The sequence below is a fragment of the Eretmochelys imbricata genome, chromosome 9 (assembly GCF_965152235.1).
Source record: "Eretmochelys imbricata isolate rEreImb1 chromosome 9, rEreImb1.hap1, whole genome shotgun sequence".
Classification (NCBI taxonomy): Eukaryota; Metazoa; Chordata; order Testudines; family Cheloniidae; genus Eretmochelys; species Eretmochelys imbricata.
The window spans coordinates 5970905-5998504 of NC_135580.1; the positions used below are offsets into that span (position 1 = coordinate 5970905).

Here is a 27600-nt window from a genome sequence, read left to right on the forward strand (position 1 = left end):
GTTGTGCTTGTCTGACTTCAGCTTCCAGCGATTGGATCTTGTTATGTCCTGGTCTGCAAGACTGCAAATCCCCCACTAGCCGATAACTTTTCCATGTAAAAATACCTGGACACAGTGGTCAGGTCACCTCTCACTTCTCTTCGATAAGCTGAACAGATTAACCCCCGTAAGATTCACATCATAAGATCCATCTTGAAGTGTGGACACCAGAACTGGACACAATATTCTAGTATTTGTAATGAATGCCTGAAAGCTCTAGCTAGAAATGTTGCCCTGATACACTGAAGTTCTACTGTACTTACTTCATTTTCCAGCTATCCTAGAGTGGATCTGGGCTGGCTCACTCACTTCTTTAGCTTTAGCAACCTTTGCCAAGTTACAACAGTCAGACAAGGCTGTTGGATGTCAATTGTGAGGAACACCCTAGCCCTCGGAGGTACACTTGACATGGACATCAGTTTTCATGAACATGTCTATTGGATGAGCTTTACAGGTCAGCTGTACAAACCTGATACCTTAGGCTTGAAATTGGAATTTTATTTCTCCTAGCCTCCCCTGCCCCAGCAAAACTTATTTTAAGGCAGCCTTTATTCGTCTTGTTGTCCTGATCTTAGGGAGTGATATTTTATAGAGGTAGCCATGCCACCAGCTACCCATCCTGAGACATGTCGCCAGTTGGTCTGCAATGGCTTACTGAATATTTGCAGGAGTCCTGCGTATCTGCAGGACATTCCACTTATCTGCCACCCAGGGATATTCTTGGTGGGAATTGGTCGCTCCTATACAGATAGCTATCTTATTTTTTTTCAAATACTTCAGCTTTTAATTTAGTTTTTCAGTGTGTTTATGAAACTTGTGGATTTAAAAAACAATCTAGTCAACTTGACATGTTAGAGACAATTGCAATGGAATCTTGATAAGTGTGTAACTCATATTTGGGAATGGCATATAATTACAAAAGTATGTGTATTCTTTAATGGGAGAGACAAGGACAGCAAGGTAATATCTTTTATTGGACCAGCTTCTGTTGGTACAAGGGACAAGTTTTCAAGCTTCACAGAGCTCTTCTTCCTGGAAAAAGTAAGCAGAGCATCTGAGCTAAATACAAGGTGGGACAGATTGTTAAGCATAAGGGATTTGCATGTGCACGTTTCAGTCCTACAAGCATATATTCTTTAATGATATACTCTGAGTATTCCTCATGTGTGTATACATTTGAGATTTTTTTTAAAAGCTTGGCACTCGGTAAAAGACAAATAGTGAGAAGTGAGGTGCACTGGTAGAGCTAAGGGCTACACCACATAGCTCTACTAGAGCTTCTCACTTTGTTCCCTGGCTGTCTGCTGCATACGCCTGCTAATGCCCAGATGCGTGTGAGGTTAATATTATTTTTGGGTGATATTATTTAGTCTGGGCTGGCTTTTGTGCTGGCAATTTAGTATGTATTTTATCCTTTTGTATGTTCTAAATGTTGTTGTAAATTTACGTAGAGGTTTTGAGATAGGCCCTTGAAAATATCCAGATAAAGTACATGGCAGGTAGTGTGTCTCCAGGCTCTCCTGCTTCAGAGTCTGTGGAGGAATGGGAAATGGACAATCTGTGGAGGAATGATAGAAATGTACACTAACATGCTAGTTTGCTAACTTACTATACATGGAAATATCATTATACCTTCACTTTTTCCATAATGTGTCACTTGTCTAAAGAGCTTTTATGATCTAGTGTCATTTCTCCTGGATTCATTCTTTTCTTTGCTCTGCTGTTGTTGGGACACTGAAAAAATTATTTTGTGCTTCTGTTTCCCCATCTGTAAAATGGGGATAATTAATACTTAACTTTGTCACAGTGCTGAAACTTAATGAATGTTAGTAAAGCACTTTGACAATCTTAGGTGTCATAAAAGTGTTTATTTTTTTCAAGTTTATAAATAAAACACTGCCTGTCAGAGTTAATGTACATACACCTACAAAACCAGAAGGCAGGAATTGCCTGCTAGCATTGGGATTTATTTAAACAGGCTGACAGTATCAAAGCAAAAAGAAAAGGAGTACTTGTGACACCTTAGAGACTAACCAATTTATTTGAGCATAAGCTTTCGTGAGCTACAGCTCCTTCAATGCATCTGATGAAGTGAGCTGTAGCTCACGAAAGCTTATGCTCAAATAAATTGGTTAGTCTCTAAGGTGCCACAAGTACTCCTTTTCTTTTTGCGAATACAGACTAACACGGCTACTACTCTGAAACAGTATCAAAACAGTGTCTCACTTCGTAGTTTTGTTTTGCAGGATGTGAGCTGTAATGAAATACAGACAATACCTCCACAGATTGGCAGACTGGAGTCTTTGCGTGACCTGAACATCAGGAGAAATCATTTGGTGCATTTACCTGAAGGTGAGATCAGCGGATGAAAGTCTGTCATATGTAACAACTGAGATTTTTGACACTTCTATTCTTTTTCAAGCTTGTTTTCCTAAGAGCTAGTAGTAAGCATATTGTTTATTATAGCTACTAGATTGAATGTTTGTTTTCTATCTCCAGAACTTGCAGAATTGTCTTTGATTCGATTAGATTTCTCCTGCAATAAAATCACAACAATCCCTGTTTGTTATCGGAACCTCAGGCATCTTCAGACAATCACACTAGACAACAACCCGCTACAGTCACCCCCTGCACAGGTGAATTATAATTTGGAATTAGAATGTCTGCTATTTTCACTAGAGGATGTAAAATGAGATTTGAAACTGAATGGTTTAAAACTTTCTTTTGTGAACAGTAAGATTTTAAAGAACCTGTATTTCTCTAGAGACCTTAAAGAAACCCATGGCAGAAATACTCTTCCACTTCCCTTAATTTAGTTCTCCTGCTGGTAGTAGGTATGTGGTTACTGTAGGAATTCCTTTGTTAACCTTTTGAATAAAATTCTCATTGTACAGTATAAGTAAAATAAGCAAGTGGCTCTAGATCAGAGTAAGCTTTGGGGGAGAAGAAGAGCTATGAACAAAAAACATTTTTGAGCCATTCTGCTGTTGAAGTAGTGAACTGGGAAACTAAAAGTGCAATGCATTTTCATTCATTTTACGGCAGCCTGCCCAAAATGCAGCTTGCAGGCTAAATACAATGTGGTCAATGGCTGACTTCATCTTTAATATGTATGTATAGCTCTGGGGAATGACCTGCTTCCTCTGAATCAGAGTGGGAAGTGCTGTGACTTATAGTTTCCATAGATTCTACCTCCATATTAAAGATGAAGGGAGTTAGAAGTGACTTCACTTGATTCAAATTAGGCCTGTCTCTTGGCAAGCTGCCATTGCCACCTAGGTTGGTCAAAGTTTGCATGCCTCTGCTGTAGTTCCAAGTTTTACCCCTTACAAATACATATAGCTCCTTGTTCAGAGAAGATCATTGACATGATAAACCATTATGAGCAAGTTTACAGAAAGGGCTCCACAGAGTCCAGATGTTTTTGGAAAAAGCTTCCAGTTTTTTATTATACATATATTCTGTGACACTTAAATGCAGTTGTTTGTAATGGGGGAAGGTTCAAAAAATGGATGAAGAGCTGTAAGGATGTTATAAGCATTTATTTATTGACTTTTGAGTAATACATTATTCACAACAGCTAGTTAATGTCTGTACAGCGCTTTGATGAAATAAAGTGCTCAATATGTTTATGGCTTTCCTTTTTTGTAGATATGCATAAAAGGAAAAATCCACATATTTAAATACCTGAACATAGAAGCGTGCAAGATCGCTCAAGACTTGCCTGATTATGATAGGAGGCCCATGGGATTTGGCTCTTGGTAAGTTTGTGCATATTCTGTTTGATGTGGATTGGGGAAAACTTGTCTACTCTCCTGAATTCAGAAGAGGCAGAAACTAGATCCACTGATTGTTGGTTAGTGTACATTTCACCAATAATTATGGCCTTGAAGAACAATGTGATGTGTGTCACCCTGTGAGCCGTTCTAGCAGGAGTCCAGTCAAGACAGTTTAGAAGGAAAAATGAAGTAATATCACAATTCAGCCAGTCCTAAAGGGCACACACTCTTGAGGGGAAAAAAAAAGTTTGGTGTCTTCAGGCTATGGTAGAAGGAAGTTCTATTTTTAAGACATTAATCTGTGTTTTTACTGAATAAAATCTTAGGGTTTTCCCAATATCTACTACAGTCTAACATTGTTGTGATTTTTAATCTTTTGTACATGATTGTATAACTGTTCTGCTGTAACTACAAGTATAAGTGCTGATCCCACCCCTTTAGTAAACTGTTTTATTCGTGGCAGGCTTTCATTTGGCACAAATGCTTAATACAGTAACTCAGGAATTAGAAAGAAGAAAAGGAGGACTTGTGGCACCTTAGAGACTAACACATTTATTTGAGCATAAGCTTTCGTGAGTTACAGCTCACTTCATCGGATGCATTCGATGGAGTGAGCTATAGCTCACGAAAGCTTATGCTCAAATAAATTTGTTAGTCTCTAAGGTGCCACAAGTACTCCTTTTCTTTTTTCGAATACAGACTAACAGGGCTGCTACTCTGAAACAGGTATTAGAACAGTCAACCACATCAGCTTCTAAATTAAGATGTCTAGTGAAAAGTAGGAGTACACTATATATTTATACTACACATTTTAGAGAAAAGCAAAGTAATGAGGTAGGAGACTGACTAGAAGAAAAAGAATATATTCTCAGTGGTCAGACAAACTAACACTGAGCCAGAGGAAATATATATCTATAACATGCACCATGGGCTGAACACGATTAATAAATAAATCTAATAAGCCAGTGCAGTTGTACCAAAGGCTTATGAAGGAGACTTTATGCCAACAGACAGCTCCTCTTCAAGTCTAGAATCCACATTTGGTAAGCACCTTTCCAGATGGGGTCAACATGAACGCTTTCTGAAAGTCACTTGTCTCTTTAGAGAGTAATCACACCTAGCACAATCAGGTGCTATTTGAGACAAATAAAGTTGTGGCATATAAATCAGAGTATGTGATTCTAGCTTGTATGTGACGCTGGTGAGGCCGCATTTGGAATACTGTTTAGATTAAAATTATTTAGGTCTTTTGTTAGCTAAATTTATAATGCTGTCTTAGTTTCTTATTATAATAAAGTGCATATTGCAAAAAAGAAGCTGATACAGGGATCTAAGGAGCATCTGTATTCAGAAAGGCTAAGGAAATTAGGGCACCTTCATTGTGACATAAATTGCCCAGTCCAACCAACTGTATCTAAAGCTATTGATCTCCAGTGTAGTTTTTCTTTTGAAAAGCATAAGATCGATAAGTAGGGTATGTGTTTATTGAAAAGATTTTCATTTCATGTAATGAAAGAATTCACATATTTTACCATTATTCACAGTACCAATATAAAAGCTTGGGCAGAACCCACTCACAGTGCCTCCTCCAGATGGTCAATTTTACTTCAAGCATGTGTGGACTGGCTTGCTTTTGTCCATGTCTCCATCCCTGCCAGGCACCATGAAAGTAGATATATCTGAAGTGGATAAGAGAGATGGCATAGAACTCTTTGTTGCTCATGTACTGATTATATCACTTTTAGTGGCTCCCACAGTGGCTTCACATGCATATTGAGCAAATATGTGTGGAAGACAATAGATTTCTGTAGGAACCAACATAAAGGAGCCAATGGAGAAGATGAGCTGCTGCCCAAAGTCAGAATTTCTTCTAGAATTTCTGAGATGAAAGAACAGAACAACTCCTGCACAATACAGTGTAATCCAGTTAATGCCCATAGGCAAGTCAACAGAGCCGTTGGTCAGCGATTTCACAGGCTGTTGAAAAAACTAAAAATAATCAGCATATATATACCTGACCTTTGTCTTTTGCTCTGTGGAGGTTATATAGTGACCCTGGGCAATTTGAAAAAGCATGGAATTAAACCTGAGTTGATGTAAAGCTGGTTTCAAAGCTAATGTGACAGTTACCAAGCTAACTGCATGACAGTCCTTTCTCAGGGTCTCGCTGAGTGCACCCCAGCAGGTGTCAGGCCTTGTGGCTTTACCTTCTGGGGTGGAATTTTGGAGTGGACTTCTTTGAAAGCGTGTGCCTGCGGCTGTCTTCTCTCTTAGGCTGTGTGTGCCCTGCAGCTGGGAGGTGTAGTTCCCAGCTCGGGTAGACTTCCATGTGCTAGCTCTGCTTAAATTAGCATGCTAAAAATAGCAGTGTGGCTGCATGGGCAGCTGCTCGGATTAACTGCCTGAGTACGTACCTAGGATCTCAGAGCGATTGTACCGAGGCAACTAGCTCCAGCCACCACCCAGGCGTCTACTGCCACACTGCTATTTTTATGCATTTCTGCTTGAGCTAGCACATGTACATCTACTCAAGCTGGGAATTACGCCTCGCAGCTGCAGTGTAGACATAGCCTTGGTCCTTGTTGCATTTCCTGCCTAGACCAACCCTCAGCTCTGGTCTGACTTAACCTTTGCGTTCAAGTAGGCAGCAGTACAAAACTGAAGAGGGAAACAGTCACATACAGTATTCATAAGAATAATGCAGGTGTCACATGTAGTAATTTCACTGAAGTTTTACACAAATGTAAAATTCTCTGATTAAGTGGACAAACTTGTAGTGGTGCTAGTGAAATCAGAAGCACTAAATCATTGTAGATTCTGCCAGGAGAAAATTTTGGCTTCTTTATCTATAAATATTTCTAACTGAGAATTTTGCTGCTGGCCCACGCTGCCTTTTTTTTTTTTTTTTTTTTTTTTGGACTCATGTAAAGTTATCCTAAACACAATACCAGTGCTCTCTCCTATGTTTTACCCAGGTTTTAAAACTATTGCTTTATTTAATTGTTACTACCATTTTCAATAGAGAACTGGTTCCCAGTCTTTCAGACAATTGTATCCGTTTACCAGAATAAGATATTGACTGTACCGATCAGTGTCTTTAGACTCCTGTTAAGTTATGTGACCTTTAACCTTTGGGCTGTTCTAGACCAATCTCTTAGCTGTGTGACTGAAATGTGGAGCACTCAAGCTCAACATTGGATCATGCATAACTGAATGGAAGGGAGGCAGCAGCAGTTCCTCGCAGGAGCCTAGCACTAGGTTCAGTGTTGAGGTAGGGAGGATGAGTCTGGAATGCAAGACATAAAAGTTTGAAGTACTGATACATGGGTCTCTGGAGTAGGAATCAGTTGTACTGATTGTTTTGAAAGGGTCTGGTAGTTATATTCCGTGGATAGAAAGGAGATTGAAGTATATGCATGTATTACAATGTGACTTCAGAACTCTGACTGCGAGTGATGATCTCTTCATGTCAGTGCACATCTTGTTCCCCTTATTTTTATGGATTAAATTTATTTTCATTACAAAAAGGTACTTTAGACACTGCATTTCAAAGTGATTATTGCACTTCTCAGGTGGTTAGCTACTCTACTTTCAGCGTCATGCCTTATGCATTGGACCCCAAGCATGCTGTAAAAATGTACTGCCCACTGTCTTGTTGCTTAATTATTGCTGCTTTAGCCAGCTAGTCAGTGAGGAATAGGATCTGCAGTCTCTGAGGATTTCTTAAAGGCTGTTGTCTGTAATGAACATATAAAGCCCTGAGCAGTCAGTAACCCTCTGTTTTCAGAAGTAGGGGAGAGCGTAGGAACTGTAACTGAATTTCTGAGTTATCAGATGGTCTCAGTGATGAAGTATTTTTCAAAAATTGTAATTGAATAGGAGGGATAGAATATGAAGAAAATGTAATCCAAAAGGAAAAATACTGTTTGATTTTTAACTATTGAATTTTGATCTTCTTCAATTTTAAGTGCTTGTTCAGTGCAAAATTGGTTTCTCTTTAGATTCTCAGAATACTGATGTAGTCATGATTAAAATGGAATTATTGTAGTGTGTCATGTGGGAACCCGTTTCTCATTTTATTTTTCCTTTTATAATTTCTAAAAAACCAGTGGTTTTAATCCAGTATTTCGATGTTGTGAATTATTGGTTTGAATGTGGTCACTATGTAGACTGTTACATGTGCTACCTGAAGTTTTCTTTCCCCAGCTGGTCTTTAATTGAAAAACAATATTACTATTGTCTGTATAATGCAGAGTACTTTGTTAGGATTTTTTTTTTGCCTTAAAAGTAGACTACAGTGTCTTATAGCTATGTATTCCTGGGGCCACTGTAGGCATTGTTAACTCTTTCTATAGAACAAAAGGCATGACACAGCTAATACATTTAAAAATCCAAAGGGTTTTTTTTAACTACACTGAGCAATTTCAGGATTATTCTTTTCTCCTCTCACCCAAAAGAAGTGAGGTGTGGTTCCCTTCCCATCTTTGTTGCTGAAGGATCCCTAATATGAATATTAACTTTGTTTAGCATCACTGAGTTCCATTCTTGCCTTCATTCCAGATGCCATCCCCAGGCTTTAGTACATGACTTAAATCTTTTACAGACTCAGAGGAACAAACATAGTGCTAGATCCTGCACATTGGTCCATAGAGTCAGAGCCCCAGTAGCTTAAATGAGGCTTTGTATAGGGTTAAGGGTCTGCCTGTGGATGCTTTTGCAGATGTGTACATAAAAATAAGCATATTTCGCTTTTGCAGCTCTTGTTCCCTCATCCTTTATCCCTTAGTTGCTCTTTGAGTAACATCCCTATGGGCATTCCATTTCATGTGTGCTAACACCCCTTTCTCCTTGAATTGGAGATTTTAGGTTGCAGTGTCTGTTCAGCCCACATACGTGTCCTATGCTTCCTCATGCCTCGCTCTAAGGCTATACAGCGCTGTGTGAGCGAAACACCTGCGGTTCTTTCTCCACTGCCTTGGCCTGAGATGGAGCATTAGTATGTGTTACTTTGAAATCTCTTAGCGTAGTTACCTGTCTTTATTTTATTGTTTAGTTATTTTATTTACTTTTTATTTATGGATTTGGGAGATCTTTCTCTTGATCCCTTTCCCGTTTTGGGAGGGGGACCTTCCCCTGCTAGACGTCATTGCCCTGGGGTATGCCAGGATCTCTGGGCTTCAAACAGTGCATCTGTTGCCAGGAGTGCATCTTGGTCAGCGACAGCCATTCCTGTTGTATCCGCTGCTTGGGAGAGTCTGATGTCCCACAAAAGTGCTTCATATGCTCTGCATTTAAGGGTGAATCAAGAAAAAATTGGAAGCTAAAATTGAGACTCTTAATGATGGAGCATTCCCTCCAGTTGGCCTCAGGTCCAGGCCAGGAGATACACCCTTCCCCCTCCGGACATCAGTTGCTGAGTGAACACAGTGCCCCGTCAACTTCGTCACGTTCACCTGGATCTACCCAAGGTAAATCCATGAAGAAAACCCATACAAAACTGAGTCATTCTCCACAGGAAGAATCCACCTCAAAAAGACCTCAGTCACTGCAATGCAAGACCGCTGCAGAGACCTCATGTTCCACCCTGGGTATGTCTGAGGCTGCAGACCCTCTCAGTACTGATCCTGTGCATAGGGCTCCAGGCTCTGCAGAGAAAAGGGGCAACAAGCATGCCTTGATACTGGGACCTTCAGTGCTGCACAAGCAGGATACTGCAACATCAAAGCTTTCCCACTCTAAGAGAATGTTACCCAAAATTCCTTTGGTACCATCGACATCTAAGACTGCCTCAGTACTGGGAAGATGTTGTTGTGCCTCTCATATGGTCTGAATACCTCTCAAGGCCTCACATCAGTACTGACTACGTCAACTAGAGCACAGTGGTTCTGAAAGCCGGTCCGCCGCTTGTGCAGGGAAAGCCCCTGCCGGGCCGGATCGGTTTGTTTACCTGCCACGTCCGCAGGTTCGGCCAATCGCGGCTCCCACTGGCCGCGGTTTGCCACTCCAGGCCAATGGGGGCTGCAGGAAGTGCCACGGGCCAAGGGACATGCTGGCTGCCCTTCCCGCAGCCCCCATTGGCCTGGAGTGGCAAACCGCGGCCAGTGGGAGCCGTGATCGGTCGAACTGCGGACGTGGCAGGTAAACAAACCGGTCTAGCCCGGCAGGGGCTTTCTCTGCACAAGCAGCGGACCGGCTTTGAGAACCACTGAACTCGAGTGAACTTACCAGAGCAGTGTATGGCCTCAGTACTGACAACAGTCCCACTCTTCAAATCCACCTGGTACCGCAGGAGTTCAGATTTTCAAAGGATATACTTGTTTCGGAGGAGCTGGAATCTCCTTTGTTAATTGGTACCGAAAGGTTCAGTACCGAGACAAGCATGGTCACTGAAGTGGGACCTTTTCTTAGTACCACTTGACTCTCCAGCGCCTTCAGAGAGTGTTGGGACTCCCCCACTTGAAGAGGAGGAATTTTCCTCCAATTCAGATATTTCAGTCCAGGGTTCCCTGACGCTTCAGACAAGGAATTTCTATCCTGACACTTTTGTCAAGAGTGGGGAGTTGTACCACAGATGGACCCATGTCCCCCCAACCTGGTTTGAGAACCGATGGATACCACCCCCAGTGCCTTTTGGACCTCTCCAGTGGCGGTACTGGGTTTCTCGGGCTGCAAATCGTCTGCAGTTGTCACATGCCCCTAGTCTCTCTCATGTGAAGTATACAGGGAGATGCTCCCGTACTCCAACTGCTTTTCTTCTGTTACCTCAGGCACAAGAATCCTTTGAAGAGCAGGAGGCCAGGACAGATCAAGAGGTTTCTCCCCAAACAAATATTTCTTCATCTTCCCCAGATGAAGCGGTTATGCCTCTCCAACCAACTATGACTGATGACTTCAGACACGTCCAAGAGTTAATGAAGCACATTTCGGATTCCCTCCAGATCCCTTGGAAGAGGTCAGAGAGTCATAGCATAAGCTCCTAGATATCCTCCAATGGATTCCCTCCACCTGAGTTGTTCTGCCTCTTAATGAGGCTCTGAATCCTGCCAAATCCATCTGGCAGATCCCTGCAGTGATTCCACCAGCTTGTAAAAGGGCCCATGAAAAATATTATGTCCCAGCTAGAGACTCCGAATTTCTGTTCACCCATCCAACATTGAACTCCCTGGTTGTGGAGGCAGTGAAAAAACATGGCAAACAACATTGTGCAAAGACCACACCATATGATAAGGACCAAAAATGCCTTAATCTACTCGGCAGAAAGACCTACTCATCTGTGACTCTTCAATTTAGCATCACACACTATCAAGCTGTCATGGCTAAATACAGTCATTCAAGTTTTACCAAATTCACAACCTTTACTGAGCATTTGCTGGCTGAGGAGTGTGACCAGTTTCAGGCTATTATTGACGAGCGTCAGCTGTTAACTAAAATAAAGCTAAAGGCCTTATTGGATGCAGCCAACACTGCTGCTCTACAGCAGTAGTCATGTGGAGGGCTTCCTGTCAATACCTCGATGACTGGCTGGTCATGGGCTGGTCCTACAATGAGGTTTTTGATGCTGTAAAGACAATGAGATCTTTGTTCCCCAATCTAGGGTTAAGCTCAACATCTAGAAATCCCCTTTGAGCCCCATACAAAGAATAGAGTTCACAGGCATTCATTGGATGCTACACCAGCTGGGGCTTATCTTCCTCTCCAACAGATGCTCAATGTTAGGAAATCTTCTCAAACATTAAATGAGCCTACAGACATCAATAAGAAGTTGTCTTCAATTACTTGGACATATAGCAGCCTTCACCTTCAAAGATGGAGTCTGGCACATACCATTACAATGTTTCCAGGGCTACCTCAAGATTGTTTATACTCCAAACAAACACAACTTGAACAAGTTATTGTCGGTTCCTCGCCAGGTCTTAGTCTCCACTCAAGTGATGGAGGGTCCTAGACAATGTCTGCATGGGGATTCCATTTGTTCAGTCACCTCCCTCTATCATCATAACAATGGATGCATCTATGATGAACTGGGACAGTACTCTTGGGGACCCTCACCATTCAGGGCAAATGCTCTGCCCAACAGAGACAAACTACATATCAACTGCCTCAAACAGAGGGAACTCAGGAATGCCTGTATCTATGTCCTGCCTTTAATCAGGAAAAAAAACATAAAGATTCTCATGGACAACATAGCTTGTACGTTCTTCATCAGCTGAGAGGCATGGGCCAGGTACCCTTCCCTTTGTACTGAAACAATAAAGCTCTGGAACTGGTGGACAGTCAACTGCAAACTTATTTCAGCAACTTGCCTTAACTACAAACAGGTTAGCAGACAACAGCAGGCACTTTTTCCAGTACTATGAATGGAAGTAGGATCCTCAGATTCTCAATAACATTTTTTGAACTTGGGAGTTCCAAAAATAGACCTCTTTGCCACTGTGACCAACAAGATATGCAAACACTTTTGTTTAAGGGGCGGAGTGGTTTCCTCTCTCTTTAGAGATGCCTTTCTCATTCCATGGACGAGGCCTTCCATGTGCATTTCCTCCAACACTACTGATTCTGAAAGTGATCAAGAAGATCAAGCATGACAAAACCAGAATTGTATTAGTAATCCCAACAGAGTTCAAGCAGATATGGTACCCTTACCGGATTCACCTAGCCCTCTGTCAAGCCGTCAGACTCTCATCCATTCCTTGTCTTCATTCTCAGGATGCCAGCTGCATTCTTCATCCCAACCTGAAGATACTTTGCCTCAAAGCTTGGCTTGTCAATGGGTCATGAGGCATTAGTTGACTTGTTCTAAGGAAGTGCAACAGGCATTGCTGAACAGTAGGAAAGATTCCACGAAATACACTTACCTCCACAAGTGGAAAAGATTCAGCATGTGGTGTGTCCAGAAGTGTTGTACCTGTTCATTCTTCCCCCTCGATCATCCTTGATTACTTCCTAGTGTTGAAAAAGTTAGGATTCTAGATGAGCTCTATCAGTGCGCACTTGGCAGTGGTAACAGCCTTTCATTCAGCAGTTGAGGGATTCTAACTCTTCACCCATCCTGCAACTGTAAGATTCTGAGAGGATTGGGAAACTTTCTCCCAAGTTTAGAAACGCATTCCTACCTGGGATTTGAATGCAGTACTTTGATGCCCTATGCCCCCGTCTGAGCCAACGGCTACCTCTTCCCTCATTAATTTATCTCAGAAGATTTGTCTTTCTGGTGGTTACCACCTCTGCTTGTGGGATTGGAGAAATAGGGGCTGTAATGGCAGATCCTCCATTTACAGTGTTTTTCAAGGACAGAGTTTTGTTACATCCACACACACAATTTTTACCTAAGGTGTCATATGAGCTTCACATCAATGAGATTATCCATTTTCCCCCCAGAGACTCATCAGTCCAGAGTGAAGGCCTTTTTTACACACTCTGGATGTTAGAAGTGCATTAGCCTTTTATTTGGAAAGGGCTAAGTCATTTAGGAGGTCAAGCAGACTGTTCGTGACTATTGCTGATAGATCTAAAGGCACAGCGATTTAGAGACACTCCAGGTGGATTTCTGATTGTGTCCTTTTGTGCTATAACTTCATATATTCAGCTCTTTCAAGGGCGTTGGCCCATTCCATAAAATCTGTAGCTACTTCTACGGCATTACTCAAGAATGTTTCTGCTCTGGACATCTGTAAGGCTGCCACTTGGTCTTCCATATGTATCTTTTCCAAGCATTATGCAGTGGTCCAGTCTTCTAGATCAGATGCTGCTATTGGAAATGCTGTACTGTATTGTGTTCAATCTTGGACTTGGTTCCAGAGCCCCCCGTGCAGCTGGGGGAACTGTTTGGTAGTCAATTGCAGTGGAGCACCCAGAGGGACACTACTCGAAGAAGTTGCTTGCCTTGTGCAGTAACGAGTTCTTCACTGTGTGTGTCCGTATGGGTGCTCTGTTACCTGCTTTCGTTCCCCTCTGCTTTGGAGTTTCCTCTGGGGACTTGGCAGTGGAGAAAGAACTGAAGGCAGTTCACCTGTGTAGCCTTATGTATCCTCAGAGCAGGGCATAAGGAAGCATAGAGTTGCATGCCTGGCCTGAATGGGTACTGCTACCAAAAATCTCCCGTCAAAGGCCCAAGTGGTATAAGCACACTTGAAGTGCAGCACCCACAGGGACACACGTCTCAAAGAACCACCATTATGGCACATTGTGAGTAATCTCTCCTTGGGTATGTCTACACAGAAATTAAAAAGCCATGACTGGCCTGTGCCAGCTGGCTCGGGCTAGGGGGCTGTTCAGTTGCAGTATAGGCATTTAGGTTTGGGGTGGAGCCCAGGCTCTAGGACCCTGCGGGGTGGGAGGGTCCCAGAGCTAGGGCATCAGCCTGAGCCTGAATGTCCACCGCAATTAAACAGCCCCTTAGCCTGAGTTCCAGGAGCCTGGGCCAGCCAGGGGTGTCTAATTGCAGTGTAAACATACCCCTTGTGTCTAACTAGGACTGTAAACTCCTCAGGACTGTAGCCTGTCACTTTTTTCTGTAAAGCACCATGACTCTATGGTGCTGCATAAATAATAGTAATAACAGTCATTTAAAAATAATTGTTTCCTGGATGAGGGATTTTTAAACAGAGGGACAACTAGAGATCAATACTAGTGAGAGAATGACCTACAATTAGCTATGCTTGGGTGGAGCAATCAGCTTCCTGAAATTCTTTCTAGTGTATTATGCAGTAATTGCTGTTTGCTGCAGTTTTCCCTCAGGCATCAAGTGCCAGCAGGACAGTTGATCCGTTGTGAAATGCTATCTGCAGTGGATCAGACAAGTCCCATTGTTATACTGCTGCTGTAGCTATCTGCAGCAGTTGCCAGATTCAACATCTGTGATGGCCACGCTGCTGAACTGTGTAGTCTCTGTACCCACTTAGAGCAGGAAAAGCAGCATACAGCCCCTTATGTTATGGTTTATATTTTCATCCCTTCATTGCACATATGTAATGTCTGTGTCTAGGCAAGTCGTTGACAAGTCAATTTAATGAGTGAAAACTAAATTTGTATATCATTCAAGTGGTGATATATTTCATTTGAAATGTGTGGTGTATTTTATGGAGTATTTTAGATTAACTATACATCTCTTTTCTGTATCATGCATTAAGTATACATTTTGATTGTTGTCATACTTCTCCTAAAAGAGGCGCATGCTCATTCCTATACGTTTCTATGTATGTGTAATAAATGTATGGTTGTGTGATTCCCTATGGGGAAAAAGTGGTTTTGGGGGTTGGGAAGAGTCATTCAACTAAAACACCTGAGTAACATAAAATGAACTGACTTGCTAAAGGAGAATTTAATAGGTCAGTTTGCCAACAAAAAAAACATTTGTCAGAATTGTTTGGGCCATAAGCTTAGATCAGCTCTTGAAAGCATAAGGCAGCTGCATCATGTCAGCTGGCTAACAGATGGGAATCTTTGTAGTTGGAAGAATATACCCTCTTAGAAAGTATTATGCATGGTGAATGCCATGTGACAACTTCTAACGTGTTGTGGACACCGCTCAGCTCTGCTTAATAGTTAATTCCATTTTCAGCTCTGTCACGAGTAAGAATTTTTCAGTGACATTTATGTTATAGTGACTAAAATTATCTGCTTGACAGCCATGAGGAACTGTACTCCAGTCGTCCGTATGGAGCACTAGATTCTGGTTTCAATAGTGTGGACAGCGGAGACAAAAGATGGTCAGGGAACGAAGTAAGTGTAGTTGCTTTATTTTTGTTGGGTGGCAATATTTGTACAGGAAACAAATAATGAAAGCATAGATTTGGAAGAATATTCAAGGAGTGATGCTTATGTATAATAAAAAATGTAATTTCCATAGTTTACAGATTACTGTTGATTTCCTGGAAAAAGAATTAGCACCATTTTTATATTAAATGAATCTTGTTCTTTTACTAATATTTTTTATTGAAACATTTTAAAAAATCAAAATACAAGTGTAAACCCAAGAGAAAATACAGAAGAGCACTTTGTAGAAATGAATTAATATAAACAAGTGATAAGAAAACTTACAAAAGATGAGCTACTTATTGTATTATATTAGCATAGCTTATCTTTATCCATTACTCAAGAGCTTCTGTTTCATTAAAATAAAATCAGGTAAACAGAGATTTTAAATGAACACAGATTTTCCAAATAAGATTTTATATGTAGCTTTTTCAAATGGCCAAATAGATTGTCGCTTTACCATTTAGAAGAAGCAAGACCTGATCTCCAAGGAAGAAGGGTACTGGGAAGAAGAAACAGGAGCAAGCTTCTTCTGTCCTCTTGGGGAGGCTGTGCAAATGGCTGCAACCCAGGCCTGGGGTGCTCTTGCGAACTGTGCTCCTAGCCTGGTGTTTACAAGGGCCTTCAAAATCCAGCCTGGAATGTTTTTAGCATATGCATTCATTTCAGAGGGAAAATAAATTTAAAACTATAGACAGACTCTTCATGGAAGAGAGGTCCTAAATCGACCTTATTTTAAAAACAGTACATTTCAGTTGTGTCTCTTTTAAATTAATAGTTTTAGGGAGCAAAATGCAGCAGGACAGGTGGAGTGGAGGCTCATGTTAGAAAACTAACTGAAAGATGATGCTCAGGATGAGAGAGTGGTTTTTTTTTTTTTGTCTGTTTTATAAAGCCTACAGATGAGTTCTCAGACCTCCCTCTGCGAGTGGCAGAGATCACTAAAGAGCAGAGACTGCGAAGAGAGAGAGAGTACCAGGAAAACCGAGGGACCACTGTTGTAACTAATGGTGGAGGTAAATAGCAGTCTTTGATAGCTAATTATTCAACTGGTTGTTATAACTGAAGCTCCAAAATGTATATTTGGCAGTTATAGGTAATTTGCTGTTTTAAAGGAAAGAAGTGGTGGGGGCTTAATATATTTATAATTGCACTCACAAATTATGTTTAAAGAACATTATTAGGGTTCCAAAATCAAGCACTGAAAAGTTAGAAAAGACCGAAGGTAAGGTTGCTTGTGCAACCTTAATTCAGCCCCTTTCTGCGTATGCATTATGATACCATCTTTAATTACGTGATCACATGCTGCTTTTTGCATGATATTGACACACTCATGAGTCATCTGCAGGATTGGAATCTTTAGATCTGGAGCACAGACCTCTGCCACTTGAGCTGACAGAGTAACTGATAACTGTAGGAGGTTGTCATCCTCTGTGAGGACCAGCACTAGAGGGGGATGGGACACTTTGTCGGTGGTTTTCACAGCTATTTGCTAACAGCAGAGGAATGGTGAGACTCAAGAATCTTGGGTTCCATTCCAGGCTCTGGAGGGGAGTGTTCTCTAGCGGGCACAGAGCCTTCTGTGTCTCACCGGCCCCCCTCTCCCAGTATGACTCCTTCTGCTGTCTCCCCTCCAACCCGTGCCTATCACAGGCCTGTCTCTTCTCCACCCCTGGCTTCTAGTGCCGGTTCTATTCTCTTTGTCTACTCAGTTAGTTGCCACTCCTCAGACTTGGTAATCCTGGGCTCCTTTTCTCTTCTCTGAATTCTCTCTCTCTTCCATCTTGGCCTCCAAGAATATCTCTTCACCCATATTCCCCAGCTCATTCTCCCTCCTTAGGTTCCTCTTCTATTCTGTGTTTCCCCCAGTTTCTTGTCCCAGTCTCTCTCTCAGTCATTCCCAGTTCACCACCACCACCTTGGCTCCACATCAGATGTCTCCCCCCACCCCACTGGTTCTCAGTCCCAGTCTTCCTCCCCAAGCTCCTCATCTGATCTCAGTCTTCTCCCAGTCCCAATCTCCTTTCCCAGCCAGTCCCAGTCTTCCCACCCCAGTTCTCCATCACTAGTCTCAGTCTCTTCCCTCTCTCCACCAGGTCCTTGTTCTAATCTCTTCCTTCTACTGCAATATATTTTTCCCTAGCCTCATTCTCATAAACGGCTGAGCCATTTTGTCTGAAAATTAATTTTCTTCCCCCTGTGGTAGACACCCAGCATGCAAAATTTCAGTAAAGACAGTTTGGCAAAGTTATGAACAACTGAAAACAGATCTTACATAGGAAGCGTCTCGCAGCCTTAGTACCAAACAGTGCTACCAGCCCTGCTTATGGTATCAACTTCTTGTTAACTGGTTTTTCACACACATGGTCTTTCATAATGCTTTAGAGTTAACACAGCTGTTAAATAATATTAATGGAGAGTGAGATAAATTAAATTTAAATAGCTAAGGGAGAAAAGAGGTTTTCACTTAAGATTTTAAATGAGGTGGAGATTCAATGAGGCAGAAAGATCCAGGGAAGCTGTTTTGGATGGCTGGAGTTTCAGAGGAGATGGTTCTAGCACTTACAGTAGCCAGATTGTGTGGTGAGGCAAAGGAGGCCTGTTCTAGACATGGAGGAATGGGGAATAGAGAGTGATAATATACGGGGGAAAGGCAGGAGCAAGTTTTTGCAAGATTTTAAAAACAAGGAAGCAATAATGTTTGAAGTAGGTAATCTGAGTTGAACTAGTGCCTGCCATTTCATCCTGAGTGATATCCTTTTCAAAACACCTGCATCTAGACCCCCCTCTTAATCACCTCTCTTTCCCCATGTCGTCTTCATCTGTGCTAACACGAGCTTTCTGATAAGAGATGATGAAGTGTGGGACATGAAGACCTAGTGTGGAAGGGTGGCGGGGAGGAAGGGAGATGGAAGTCCTCAGGGTATTTTTGACTCTGGATGTCCGATCTGTTAGCACAGTGCTTTTCACTAGGCTGTTTGTTTAATGTCATGACACTTGAAATCCGTGGGCAGAAACCTACAAAAGCAGTGATGAATAAAAAATGCCCCAGATAGCAACATGGCCATGGGCAGAAATGAGAGCAGAACTGTACCCTGTGCTTCATACTCATTTAATTTCAGTGGTTCCCTGATTTTAATTCCTTCCTTCCTCTTTGGTTAATAAAATGTCTGTAGCCTGAGTTTTTTTTTGTATTGCTTTCTTTGTTGTCTGTTTCTTTACCACATACCTTTTTCATATTTAAAGCAACCTCATGCAATTAACTTGGTCACGCTATTCTCTGTTTTATTGTCATCAGACTCTGTCTAGAGTCTGACATTTCATATTGCGCAAGTGTTTACCTAGGCTCTCCTCAGCTGCCTTTATTAATGAGGAAGTATGCAGCTAAGTGGAGCCTAGATAAATTAATCAGTATACTCTAATGATATGTTTATTTGGTTGTAAATTGATAGTAATTGCTTGCTTCTCAGATATGTCCATGATACAGAAGTAAAAATTGTAGCCAATGGCCTTTGTTAACAATGAATTGGGAAGTATGACATTGTTTTTGCAATAATTAAGAAACTACATATAATCATATCTTTTAAATTGTTACATTTGGAATATTTTTCCTCATTGATTTTAAATCTGTTTAAGATTATTTCAAAATCTGACATTTAACAAATATTAGTGAACCAGGCATAACTCAAAAGATGTCAGCTTAAGCTTTCCCAGGTGGAGGAAAAGTGAAATCAGACATTAGTTGCTGAGACTGCTGCTATGTTTTTTCTACCACTGGTCATCTAATTTTGGGTGTTTCCTTTGTGTATGTGTGTCTAGTGGAACATGATCTGGATCAGATTGACTATATTGATAGCTGTGCCACTGAAGAGGAAGAGGAAGAGGTGAGGCAACCCAAGTGCATGGAGTCAGAGAGCCTCAGCTCACAATTCATGGCATATATTGAACAACGGCGAATCTCTCATGAGGTGGTGCTTTTATTTAAATTAGTTAAGTTCATATACCAATGAAAGTCTTTGTGATGGTGTTAATATTTCTTGTCTGTAGAGGTTTACTTTGGTACACAATGTGACAGCTGGCTTGGAGCAACAAGCTTTGCCTTGTGGAGGATCTGAGTTTGAGTCCTGAGCTGCTACAAACTACACTTGGCTCAGACACTCAGAATGGTTCTACGGGCAGCTGTATTGAGTTCTGTTCAAAGGCAAAATTCCTGCAGGATGTGGGGGGAGTAAATGGGGTTCCCAAAGGAACCCTTCCCTCAGAAAATATTAAAGTTGATGCTTCCCATACATGCTTGCACCCAGGCAACCACTCATGTCTCCTTCATTTGGTAATACCTAGTAAATGCTGTCTTGTTTGAGGTCAAAACATAGCAAATGCTTGCTCTCTGCCAGCACAAGGACTTATTATAGGGATCTTTCAGCTATGTTAATTTGGTGGGGCTTTCCTATGGATTGTAAATTAAATGCCAATACATTTACCAGACTGGGCATCCCTTGTAATTGCAGATTTTAAATGAAAAAGAGGATTTGCTATAAAGTCTGATATTTTGTAATAGATGATGGCTTGCTCCATGTTAACATCTTGAGTAATGCTCTGTAAAATAACCAGGGATACAAACTGGGAATGCATATCCACAAAGTTTTGAGCAAAAATTCCGTGTTTAACTGTGTGACACAGTATTTTTATGAGGTCAATCCCAGGATACAGTAAATGGGCAATAAATAGGGCTAATTAAAGTTTGTTAAAAACCTGTTAGGAGAATTGATTACAAATGGCTAAAAACTAAGCATCCTTAGGTTATAGCTTTTTTTTTGTCTTAAAAACCATATTCTTTGTCGTCATTGCAGACAAACCTGAACAATGTACTTTTTGTTTCTATCCTTGAGTGGCCTGCTGTTTTAAAGGCAGTCTGTGGTATTTGAGCTGGAATGGCACACTTCAGAAATCTGAGCGATCTCACTAGTCCAGCAGTAGCATTTTAAGTTGCATTGTGGGTCAGACCACAAGCACTCATTTCACCAGAATGGGTCGAAGTGGTTCTTATTTGCTTTCCCCTAATTTGCTACGTATTTTGAAGTATCATTTGTTACTATTTGCTGCTTTTACTGCTCTTTTTCCAGTTCCTAATGATAGCATTGAGGGGAGGGGTGATCACTCCGACACAGTTACGATGCAATTGTCTTGAGACCTTGATTAATTTTAGTACCTTGTGATCGAATATAGATTAGTGTGCACTTGACCAAAATTCCATGATTGTTTCTTTAAAACTGTATGACTCCCTGCAACTGGAAAACACCTTTGTTTTGGTTATCACATCTACTGTTATACATAAGGCAAGAGAAACTGATCCCTGCTGTGACCGTCTGGACACAAGGAAGTGGAAAATTGTAAAGGTTCTGGACAAAACAAAAATTAAATTCAGGAAGCATTAAGCAATGTGATATTTCCTTCTCTATGTCATGCTAATCTAAATTCATCCCCCTGTGTGTAGGTGTAAAGGAGTCTCAGCACAAAGGTAATCTTACATACTGCATAAGCAACCTGTTTCAGATAATCTTTTACCTTGCTTGAAGCACTTAAGCAATACACATTGTGCTCAAATTAAAATGTATCTATTCCTTCATAAGTTGTTTTAATGCTTTGAGGAGGTAAAGATCTTTCTTAATTTCCTTTATTTTATTTTGTCAGTATCTCTTTAGGAGTCCTAAATTGTGTCCTTATTTTTGTCCACTTTGTCATTCCCCTACTTACATTAGTGAAATCTGCAGTGACCCAGATTTCCATTGACAATATATTGATTCTGCAAGTGCCACAAACACAATATCAAGTCAAGGGGACAGTGTACCGTTTGAAATGTTCGTTGAGAAGTGAATTTTATGGAGCGAGATTAGTGATACAAAATAAACTTTTCTACAAAATTAAACAACCTCTTAAAAATTAATAGTGAAAATGCATTGGTTCATCCTAGAGATAAACTAACATGAGTACCATTTTAATTTATAAAGCTCACCTATTTATTTTTAATTCTAACGGTAAAGCAACCAAAAACATTTTAGGATCTCACTTTAGTGGGTTTAATCTATTTTAAGGGGTAGATAACTATATTCAGTATATCAGTGCCCACTTCTGTGTATACTTGATCTTCCCTCAGTGAGGGGGCCAGGTAGGGGGAGGAACTATATGATCTCTTGAGGACCCTTCCAGGCCTACATTTCTATGAATCTATGATTCATCTGTATGTGAATTAGTACTAACAAGTTAGCCCTGAATACCTGTATTTGGCAATACCGATGGATTTTGAGATGAGTTTTATAAAACTGACCAACAAGGGCAATATACTCCTGCTCCCAAAAGGATGACTGACTTAATATCCAAAACTGAACAGCCAGTGTTTTCATTCAGCTCCTCTGACTTTTTCCTAACATTTTCCTTCCTGTCTCTCTGGTTTGTCTATATGGTATCATCACAGAACACCAGCTGTTGAATCTTATTGTCTGAAAGAGCCTGGAATAGAGTATGCTAAAACTGTAGATGTGTACTTTGGTCTCCAACACCATACAACTTATAAGTTACATTAGTTGTTTTATACATCCACATAGCCTGCTGGTTCTGTTTTTATACTATAATTTATCAACAGGTATGCTTAATTTTGAAGTTCAACTTTCAATGAATTATATGCAAGGTACAAAAATGATTCTGCATCATTTCCAATATCTTCCATGGGTTGTGTTTTATTTTGTTTCTTTGTCAGACATCTTAATGACCAGTAATCACACATTTGGATCTAGACAAATTGATGGAACCTACACCTAGTTTGGTACAATAGAAATTCATAGACTTGCACATACAGCATTCTGGATACATTACTAACTTCATCGTCTTCTGTTTTGTTTTGCTTAGGGCTCACCAGTAAAGCCAGTACCCATCAGAGATTTTCAGAGAACAGAAGATACAAGACGATACTTGCATCAAAATAGGTAGAAGAACCTGATGAAAGTGCCTTTATTCATGATAGTGCCGGTGGCATCCATGATACTTTATAGATGTGTAAGATAGGTGCCCTACTCTGAAATATTTACGATCTACATGATAATTCGAAACCAACACATGATTTCACTCTGAAGTTGTGGCTGATATTTATGCCTGCATAAACATTTCTCCTCTTTTCATAAGTGGGCCAGATTGGCAGAAGAGCATACATTTCTCTTGCTAAAATACTGTAGATTGGGGAAATTGTAGCTGAAAGTGACATTACAGATTGCATTGAGTGACATTGAACAGTGGATGCAGTTTTCTACTACCTAGTCAGAAATGTGCAACACTTTACAAACGGGATATTGTTCCACTCCCAGGAACTTACAGTCTAGTTAAAATGAGGAATGATGTGGTAAGGTGACAAAAATATTGCCTAGAGTACAAAAGTTCACAGGTTTAACTAAAGTGACTTAAAAATCTATCTGCTTAAATTCCAATACATTTAAACTGGTTTAACTCATGCTAATATCAATTTTTAGCTTAAATTGGCAATTTATCAATGCAAGCTAAATCTATATAAATTCTGAATTTAAAATAAATCAGTATAAGCAAGGATTAAAATGGTTTAAGTGAATCTATATGAGGCATTTCCATGGTTTAGTTAGATCAGTTTTTAAATGAAACAAGTGCACTTTGCTAGTATAGACAAAATCTCAAATGCCATGGAGGAAGGGAGATTAGAAGGAAAGGAAAGCAAGGATTACATCAATAAAATCATATGTTTGTTTGGAATGAATTAATAACGCAAGCTTCTTGAGGGTTACACAGAATTTTTTGGATAGTCACGTTTGGAATAGTAAGGTTTATACTAGTTGTGGAAGAAGTGTGTGTTAAACTGAGAGTTGGTGAGGATGGTAACATGGTGGGCAGGATAAAGAGTATTTCAGGTTTAGGGAGTCAAATGGAAGGATGCCCAGAGACAAGAGCAGAAGGAGAGGAGATATAATTCAGTGTATTTATAGTGCCTCATTAATGCAGTTGAAGTTAAGGTTCTGTCAGTTTTGATAGGTCACTGAGCGGTTTTTGCTTTTGGTTAAAACTGGGTATGCAGGGACTGAGCAGAAAGTTGTTGGTTTTGTTTTTTGACTTGCAGGATAAAAATCGTTTTGGCTATATATAGTAATATTAGAGCAGGGGGTCTCACAACAAACTTTTGGGTGGCATCAGAGTGCGGCCACGAACTTTTTCTGGTGGCTGCTCTGACAGTGTTTCCTAAAATACTTAATTAACTTTAGAAAAAACAAATAAATATGCACATACATGTGTCCAAATCATTTGTAATTTATGTAGTTTTTTTTGCAGACTCCATAATTAAAAATAATGTACAGTTACCTATTCTTTACTGGACCTAAACAGAACAGAAACACAAATAAGGTGCTTTGCATGTTTTGCCTTTTTTTTTTTTTTTTTGGTTGCTCTTTTTTTAGACGTACTTACTCAGCCCTGGCAAGCTGGGGGACAAATGAAGCCCTGGATGGGGAGGTGGGGGGGGGGTCAAAGGAGATGGGGGAGGTGAGCCCAGGGCAGGAGCCTGGGGCCCTGGTGCACAGATAGGGACTGGAGGAGGCAGCGGGGGCCAGAGGGCGATGTGTGGGGGGTGAGCCTGGATTCCTGCAGCTGGGGGATGGAGCCTGTTGCTGTATGGCCAGAGCCTGTCGCCCACCATCCCAGGGCTTAAGCCTGAAGCCTGAGCCCCACCAGGAAGGTGGGAAACTCATGCTGGCCGCCTGCTCCTACGGTGTTTGTGGCTCCAGAAGGGGACGTAGACCAGCCCCTGCTGGTGCCCTGGGGAAGGGTAACCCCTCACCCAGGAGGCAATGGCCACAAGAGAAGCCCCTGGTGGCCGCATTTGAGAAACTCTGAGTAAGACACACACTGGTTTTGGATACTTCACTCTGTATGCCCTAACTAGAAGCAAATTTTTGAAATGGAATTGGCAAGTCCCTTAAATTGGACCTATCTCTTCTGGCTATTATAGGGAAACTGAAACTAAGAACGAGATTTTTTTTCAAAAGCTGTTAATGTACATGGGAAGCAACTACCCTTCATAGATTTTTCTAAGGAATTTTGATTCATGCGGTTAGTGTGCATGTTCAATTAGTGTGTCAGCTGTACTGACATCATAGATGGTAACTAATTCAGCATGTGTCAGCATTCCTCACCCTGTAGTGTCCACCAGTAAACTCTGAATAATAGAGCAGCCTGCCATCTTCTCCACAAACGATGACTTGGTCTGAAAGACTCTTTTTACCCGCCTTTTGATTTGTGTTTTACATGGAAATAACTTATGAGACTTCACAAACATTGGACTGCATGACACAGCTGAAGAAAATAGGACAAGACAAGTCTAGTTAGACAGGAGAGACCTTCTATTTACGTATACAAATCTTGGCAGTCTGCAATGACAATAAAGGAAATTATATAGTTCAATAGGGTTCAGATGATTTCAAAGTTTAACTCGGGGCGGCAGCCGATTTTTAAGCAGAGGCTTGTAATCCAGCATCTAACTAAATTACAGCACATGCTTATTACACTGCTGTGAAATAGAATTCTTAATAAGATACTAAAAAAACAGACCATATTGTTGTTGCTTCCAAAATTAAGGAAAAATCACCATGCAAAATTCATCAATATTTTTTTTTTGTATAATGAAGTTCATAGTACTGGAATATTTTGCTTGTGCCAACCACGTAAGCTCCCACAACAATTTTCTGTAAATGCCTTGGCAAGAAGCTTCCCCCCCCCAAGCACACTGGAGCCATTAAAGCCCTTGTAAAGCTAGACGTAATTCAGACTTCATCTTAAGAGTAGCTAGTTAAATACAGCTTGCACAAGCGTGCAGTCTGTAAAAAGTTCCTGATTCAGCAGTGCTATGTGCTACTTAGATCTGCATATGGAGTTTGCGTTTTGTTGCTCGCTTGACACAGTGCTCTTCCTGCCAGCCAACACAGTAATGGGTGCATCACGTATAGTATCCTACATATAGAGCTTAATTTTAAAAATAGGCATCTTAAGTTGTGTACACAAAATACATCCTTGTGGAACATGTACAGTTACCCATTTGAATGCAGTTACCTGTTTTGCCCATGCAACTGCATATTTTGCGTGCTCAGTTTTGTTTGTACCTGAGGAGGTATGTCTTGCGTATATTACTTAAGTGCCTGTTTTAAAAAATATTTTGCCTTATGTTTTAAACCAGAGAACAATTCATAGTGAAAACTCAGATGCTTTTTGCGTATACCTTCTTTTGTTACTGACACTGTTACTGGACACTTAATTTAATTGATTTGTTTCAAGTTGTGTTCTGTTCTCCCCCACTTACAAACAAACAAATTATTAGCTAAGGTCTTTACAGATGTCTGTTTCTGTGTTTGTATATGAGACAGAAAGGACTCAGATGGAGTTTGCAACACTGACTGTTAAAAAGTAATCTTTTGATCAAGGAACTGAGCAGATTTGTTCTAAAAGTGTGAGAGAGAATAATGAAGTTCCTCACTGACTTTTTTTTAACTAATGCTCTTCCCAGAGTTAGCTACACTCCAAAACCCAAGAAGTCAGCGTTAAAACAGAAATTCCGTCTTTTTGCACCTTTTAAAATCGCTGCACTCAATAATGATATTACTAGAGTGCTTTAATATTTATATTACAACAGTTGTTAGCCTAGCCTTAAATCTGAACTTCCTTGCTTTGGTCATCTTTAAATTTAGTCTTGAATGTTATCGGAAGTTACCTGTTTAGTCATTTACTTTTATAAGCAGCTGATAATTAGAAAAAAAGTTACATTTGTTTGCCATTTCTATGCATCAGTAACCAACCTCCCAATCTGTGTTTACTTTCAGGGATACTGATGAATTACGAAGACCAGAAACACTAAGCTTGATGCAGGACAGAGAGCGACACCAAGGACAAAGGAGTTATGTGGACAAGGCAGAGAGGTAGTGAAAAGAAGCATGTGATTTCTGTTTTAAAATCAAGTGTCTCCTCAATAATAGGCCTGATAATTGCTTCTTGATATGGGGTTGAACTAAAAAGGTCTTAAAGACAGTTAAATAAGTAACTTACTGAAAGCTGTCAGATAATGGTTATTAAGTTCTAAATATAGTTCTGAGATAAGCCAAATTTCACACTATTGTCAATACACTTTCAGCTGTAAAAGGACTTTGGTTTTGCACTGGAACTGTGACACAAACTACTGTCCATTGTCTGTGATATAATAAGAAATTATTAGATATTGGATCATTATTGCTGCAGTTGGATTTAACAACTTGTGTGTTAATTTACAAAACATAGTTATTTATCCAGTGTTGATTAGGATGTCTTATCATTGTTGACCGTTGGTGTGTGAAGAATGATTTAATTTAATGAGAGAAGTTTACTTATTCTCTGTATGGCTGTCTTTTTGTTTATCAGAGCCCCAGCTGATTCATCTTACCTTCTGTCTCTGTCCAGCAACCACAATCAGGTAATACACTGTACACCTTTGCTTTATTCTTTTGAGTGTGTTTCTCTTTTATGACAAACTAACTTGCTTTTACCCAGTTGATCCACAGAAACATGTGTTGCAGCTCTGTAATCTCCCCACTGCTCCCTTTGCACCTATCTTCAGTCTTGCAGCTTAATGCATTTCTTTTGTTATGCAGTGGATAATTATTTTGTTCCAGATCTCTCATACAGATGCTGAACTTCACCGAAGGCGAGAGCACGTAGTGGAGCGCACTCGGAGAGAAGCCCAGCTTGCAGCACTTCAGTCTGAGGAGGACAGGATGAGGACGAAACAGATCCAGAGGGATGCTGTGCTTGACTTTGTCAAAGTAAGTCATTTTAGTATTTACTTGATGTCTAATATGTACGTTTCCTGGATCCTCCAAAAATTGAATTGTGTGGCTTATTATTAAGGCTGCCATTTAGTCATGGGTATTTTTAATAAATGTCATGGACAGGTCACAGGGCTGTGAATTTTTCTTTATTGCCTGTGAGCTGTCCATGACTT

The 27600-nt window shown here is 40.6% G+C and overlaps 1 protein-coding gene across 4 annotated transcripts in view; it reads left to right on the top strand.

Moving 5' to 3' along the window:
• LRCH3 (leucine rich repeats and calponin homology domain containing 3) overlaps positions 1–27600 on the top strand; it is a 101012-nt gene that overhangs the window by 43537 nt on the left and 29875 nt on the right. For 3 of the 4 annotated variants that reach the window (XM_077826114.1, XM_077826115.1, XM_077826117.1), the window contains exons 4-13: positions 2286–2391; positions 2539–2675; positions 3691–3800; positions 15446–15539; positions 16468–16588; positions 19392–19540; positions 22476–22552; positions 26450–26545; positions 27021–27072; positions 27272–27421. In XM_077826114.1, the coding sequence (XP_077682240.1) occupies positions 2286–2391; positions 2539–2675; positions 3691–3800; positions 15446–15539; positions 16468–16588; positions 19392–19540; positions 22476–22552; positions 26450–26545; positions 27021–27072; positions 27272–27421 (1092 nt within the window). The remainder of the gene's footprint in view (positions 1–2285; positions 2392–2538; positions 2676–3690; positions 3801–15445; positions 15540–16467; positions 16589–19391; positions 19541–22475; positions 22553–26449; positions 26546–27020; positions 27073–27271; positions 27422–27600) is intronic. The other variant, XM_077826116.1, reaches the window with a different exon arrangement.